Source organism: Labeo rohita, chromosome 18 (assembly GCF_022985175.1).
Source record: "Labeo rohita strain BAU-BD-2019 chromosome 18, IGBB_LRoh.1.0, whole genome shotgun sequence".
Taxonomy (NCBI): domain Eukaryota; kingdom Metazoa; phylum Chordata; class Actinopteri; order Cypriniformes; family Cyprinidae; genus Labeo; species Labeo rohita.
The window spans coordinates 34,696,341-34,702,340 of NC_066886.1; the positions used below are offsets into that span (position 1 = coordinate 34,696,341).

The 6,000-nt window shown below is 38.0% G+C and overlaps 1 protein-coding gene across 3 annotated transcripts in view; it reads left to right on the forward strand.

Annotated features, from left to right (window-relative positions):
- ppfibp2a (PPFIA binding protein 2a) overlaps positions 1-4,683 on the forward strand; it is a 39,504-nt gene extending 34,821 nt beyond the window's left edge. Inside the window, exons 24-25 of one of the 3 annotated variants that reach the window (XM_051134302.1) lie at positions 3,190-3,378; positions 3,476-4,683. In XM_051134302.1, coding sequence (XP_050990259.1) covers positions 3,190-3,378; positions 3,476-3,679 — 393 coding nt within the window. In that variant the 3' untranslated portion in view covers positions 3,680-4,683. The remainder of the gene's footprint in view (positions 1-3,189; positions 3,379-3,475) is intronic. The other 2 variants (XM_051134303.1, XM_051134305.1) reach the window with 2 other exon arrangements.
- Positions 4,684-6,000: the final 1,317 nt, after the last annotated feature.

Consider the following 6,000-nt stretch of genomic DNA (forward strand, 5'->3'; position numbering starts at 1 on the left):
GGGTCCAAACCAGTTTACTGATTGGCAGACAAATAATTCTTAGGAGCTGGAAATCAGAGGATGCCCCTTCCTTTCAGGAATGGGTAATAGAACTTGCTAGAGTGGCTGCATTCGAAAAAATTTCTTATAAGCAGATGGACAAGCTAAACCTATACTATAAAAAATGGTCCAAGTACCTAACCTATTTGGAAATGGGACAGTAATAACTGGGTGTGAGAAATATTGTGATTGTGACAGTGTAAATGTGATGTATTTTCTTCTGAATTTATTTATTCCTTTTATTTTTTGTATTTTATTTATTTAATTTTCTCTCATCATATAATGATGGATGTTTCAGTTGTATTTAATGATAGCCAAGCCGTGACCTTAAAGCCATAGTTGGGGTTTAGCTGGGGCCGGGTTTGTTAACGGGGTAAATTGTTGATTCTATACAGAATTTCTGTATTCTGTCTGCCTGAGAAATCAATAAAAATGTTAATCTCTAAATATTTCAGTACATTAAAGATACCATATATATATATATATAATTATCATATAGATAACACAACCATCCTTTCCAGTAAATAAGAGTAAATGCTCTGCTCTAAAACACTGCAGTCTGTACACTGAGGGTGACCACCTGTTCAAATCTTGATTGGCTAACAAAAGTTCAGTTCAGTTAAATTCAGCAACTTGTTCAAATAAACAACAACAACACTGTAAAAAAACAAAAAGCACAATTTGTTGAGTCAGCTTAAAATAATTTGTTACCCTGCTGCCTTCATTTTAAGTTCAGTCAACTCAAATAAGTTTAGCCAACTTGAAATGTTAAGTTGCACTAAGTAACAACAAGTTGAATCAACTCAAATATCTAAGTTGTCACTTTGCATAACTTAACATTTCAAGTTAAATAAACTTTTTTGGAGTCAACTGAACTTAAAATTTTAAGGCAGCCAGGTAACAAATTATTTTAAGTTGACTCAACAAATAGTTTTTTACAGTGAACTAGGACTAGGAGGAAAATAGGAAAGTATAAACAGCTATTTTATTGAACCAAACAAAGAAGATAATCAAAACAGGGAGAATAACAGGAGAAACCACATGGCAGTGCAAACAATGTAAGACAAAGAACTGAAATGAAAAAGATATGCTAGAACTGATGAGGGGAAAACATGGAACAGGTGCGAGAAATCAAGTAACTCTGGTGACAAATTAACAGAACATAACTGTAACAGTATATTCCCAAAGAACTGAATTGAAAGAGGACAAGATATACTAAAACTGATGTGGGGTAAAACAAGGGGCAGGTGTGAGAAATGATATGATAAGTGCTCATAATTGCAATGCTATTTCTAGCATCTTTAGTGAGATATTGAGATATTTATTTTATTCGCAGTTGAGGCTGAACTATAATTGTTTTCCTGCAAACTACAATACTGAGAAATGTTTTAAGCATTTGTGAAACAATACTTATAAGTGAGGATGTTTTCAGAAATAATGTAATGTATGTATGTATATATATATATATATATATATATGAAGAGTTCAGATGCAAAACCAGCTAAAAGCAATCTCGGTCAAAAATGAGATAATGACAGTGAGTGAATGCTCCTGACACACATTATACATCCATCAAATACTTTCACTTCAAACTCGTTAAAATCCAGCTTCAGCCCAATCAGAAGTACCAGTACTTACATAGAAACCTATACAACGTAGCCAGAAAGAAATGCTCATTTTGAATGTATATATATATATATTTTTTTTAAGCAATTAACTTTCACCTTTAAAACATTCAAGGTTCAAGGTATACTTACTGTATGCAGTGTTTTTTTTTTTTGAACAAATTGGTTAGAAAATGATTTACTGACTCACTCATAAACTCGTTCATCTACTAATTTTGTAACCACCTACTAGACTACTAATTTTGTAACCTACGGAATAGTCACTGAAAAATCACTGCCACTAATGCTCAGGCTGAGTTTGTCTGGAACATTCAAATGCAGTGGAATAACACAAACAACGAGAAGTCTCAGAACTGTTGGACAGTGCCTAAAGCCGGGCTCACACTAAACGATTACGAAATCTAGTTGCAGCGCACACATAAGGAGAATCTTTGCAGATGATCTTCCCTCAAATCTTAAACATGCACACACGACAAGATTTGAAAATCGTGGCGCATCACACACTACAAGATATTATTAAGATTATCATGAGGGAGGGAGTGCCTCACGTGATCTTACGCAACAGATCGTCATTTCAGCAGCTAATGTTTACAAATGTTAGTTAGCTTGGTAGCAACTTTATGCACTCAACCGGTATGTTGAAAACTGAGAAGATTTCACGCCAGAGCTTTCCTTGCTCCATGTGGTTGTGGTGTGTTTTCAACATATTATACAGACAGTGTTACTACAAAAACATAAGAAGCAGTTTCCTCCATCTCCACTAACCAATGAACCGTACAGCAGCTGTTTTGCGGTCGCGCATTGGCTGTCGTGAAAGTACTGACGCAATCATAGCCATGATCATCCCGATTTAAAATTCTGAATATCAAACATGTTTTATATGATCGGGGCGGCCCCGAATTTGTGTGAGAGCAGATCGGGGGGTGCAAAATTCGATCTGTGAATGCCTCACATTACCAGATAATCCGTGCCAAACATCGGGACTGATCAAGGTGTTTGACAAGATTTTTGCGCTGATTCGCGGGAGGGGAAATCGGGGCAAAATCGGGCTAAAAACCCTGTAGTGTGAGGCCGGCTTAAGTTAGCAGGCACAGCACTGTAGGACAGAAGGCAGACGTGTTTTGAAGCTGTTATCATCATTTACAACACTATATATTTGAGCTGTTTACCAATCTTTTGACATCTGCCCTTGTTCTGATGAAATGGAAACTCCACCAAATGTTAGCAACCCCAAATATGCAATATTACTCATAGGGAGAGAGCATTTCTGTTCGGCTAATTCTCTGCTGAAAGACTGCTGCTCAACTTCTTTTTAATATTTGCAAAAGGACTGGCATAGTATAATTTCTCAGGACACTTATTTAGGGCCACATAGTAGAAACATTTTTATGCATTGTAATTAATCTATTTTAAGTTGCAGTTTTGGTCATGTTAAAGTGATTTTACTTAGGGCTGTATCATTACAATGTAAAACAGGACTATTTGGGGTGAAATATCCTTTATGTTGTTTGTATTTGTTTATCAGATCCTGGAGCCTCGCTTTCAGTCTGAGACCTTGGCTATGCTGCTCAACATCCCTCCACAGAAGACCCTCCTAAGACGCCACCTCACCACTAACTTTAACACATTGGTGGGGCCTCAGGCCCAGCAGGAGAAACGGGAGTTTGCCAATGCCAGTAGGCATGCACCCCTTACCACCACTGCCAAAGTCAGGGTATGATATTCCAAGCAAAATAATCTATTTTATGCTACATGTATGTTGCATGTGTCATTTTGGTCATGTTGTATTTTTATTCATTTCTTTGTCTTAGCCAAAGAAGCTTGGTTTTACTAATTTCCGACAACTAAGAAAACTCAAGATGGATGAATCAGCAGATTATATATGCCCCATGGATACAGGGACCCCACCAGCCCTGAGCGGGACACCGAAGCGGCCTTATGGAAGCTTCAGAGGCATTAGCCCCATCCTGGCCAGAGACTCAGACAGACTGGAGCAGGTTGGGTCTAAGAACTGATTCATTGCGTCTTCGATTCAGCCACACCAGTAACACCATAAACTGCCAGCACTGCAGTAAGCATGCTTTCAGTCTGCTGCTTGAAGAACTTCAGCATTAACATCATCAATCAGGAGAAGCCTAGAACTGATCCTTCAGTGTGGGCTCTGAAAATCATTTATAAATATATTATTATTATTATTATTATTATTATTATTATTATTTTATTTTTATTTTTTTTTGTCTGTCTTTAGGTAGTTCCAATGTTGAAATATCACCATTTGAAATTTTCTCAAGTTTTGAAATGACCAATAAACTGTTTCTTTATTTTTTTTCTCTTTCTCGTGATTTGAAAACACTGTAGTAAAACTTGTTTGCCATATTGAAGTTATGCATTATAAGATAAACCAATTACACTTTAGAATACTGTTCCATCTAATTACACAGGAACAAATGAGTAATGCAATATTATCGTTCCGTTCTAGTAACTCAACTAAAAAGAAACGTTACGTTTGCAACGTCAAGTTTCTCTGAATAGAGGACAAGATGGTGCATCAGAAGGTGATGCTATGGGAACGCACCCCAGATGTGGAGTTTGTCTAAAGCCTGTATTTACCAATATGATAGTCAGTATTGGATCAATGCATCCCTAATAGAAACACAACAATTATTTGGCAAATATTCACACTGCAGGACTCAGTATCACCAACAGTTTGAGATGTTTAGCATGCTAAAGTGACTCACAGGCATCGGTGACACATCAGTGCTGATCTTACACTACGCGACAGTCACACACGTGAAGGAGCACTGATTTTGGGCATTTGTCTGCGATTTCCGCAAAACTGGGAGTGATTGAAAATTGGGGCTAAAATCATGCAGTGTCAATTCACCATTAGGTAAAGCCCACTTTACTAGGAGTGTGGCTTCGTCTCAGGCACTATCAACATCAGACAAAGTGAGGAACTGTGAGAAATTCTTACCCAGTGCAACATTCTATACTTTGTAGCCACAAGCCCTTTGTGGCAGCCACCAAAACAAATAAATAACTAATTTAAATGTAACTACTGACTTGTGTGGTCAATCTTCTACAGCCTTACAGAACAAAGTCTATGCAGAGGAGAAAATGACTGCAACACCACAGCTTGAGAGCAGAAAGGAGTGGAAGCAACCTTAGGGATTTACCCTATCTTTGGTTGCATACTGGTCGCCAGGACGAGTCCACAAAACGTCCAGGGGAGGGAGCCTTTACATTCAGAATAGTCTCTTTCACTCCAGGTGGGAGACCAAATCCACTAAAAAGCACTGTTAACAAGCCAAACCTAATTTTTCCACATACTCAGCTGAATATGCCATACTGTGCCCCAAACCCAAGCCAGAACATCTACTCCCAGAGACAAGCAGTTTAGCAGTTTAGCTACAAGCAAACAGATCTAACCTAACCAAATCATGCAACCTCCATTCTCTGGGCCTGAGACCATGTCTCGAGAGAAAATCTCCTAAATTTGGTGAATCTGGGAAGTGCACAGCTCTAAAGGAAACTTGTTCTGTGCTGCTGGCACAGATTGGGAAGAACAGGAAGTACCACTGAGTGATCACCCTGTTGAAAAATCCAGCATATGCTGGTTAGGTATGTTTTGAAGCATGGCTACTGGTTTAAGCTGGTCTTTTGCTGGCCATGAGCTGGTTAAAGCTGGTTCTTAGCTGGTCATGTGCTGGTCCTAAGCAATCAGCTCCTGTTTAGGACCAGCAAATGATCAGCTTAAAGCAGCTCATGACCAGCTAAGGACCAGCTCAAACCAGCTCAAACCAGCAGCCATACTTCAAAACATACCTAAGCAGCATATGCTGGATTTTTCAACAGGGCAGAAGCACCCAGGCACACTATCCGTGTACTAACATCTACTCAAGTTGGTCGTTGAAGAATGAAATGCGTTAACTACTGACAGAGCATTGACTGAACCTACATGTAAGGAAAAGGAAACCCTGATTAATAAATTAGGACATAATAGCAGTCGAATGTTCACTACTGGGTAATCAGTAACTACTCTCTCTTTTTTTTTTTACCTCCCAGACAACTACTAAGAAACCATTTATAGTTTCATAATTAAACTAATCAATGTCTGATGCAGGGCAAATTAAACAATCAATAGGCAATAGCCACACTTATAACATTTGTATAAGCTTAAATAAATAGTATATTTTATCAGTCATCTTACAGAAATTGTTTACTAACTATGCATCATTTTAATAAAAGTGATGGTAATAAGAATGATGTTAGCCCACTAGTAATGACCCACTAGTAGTTCCTTCTAAAGGAATTACCAAACATTTGGAACAATATT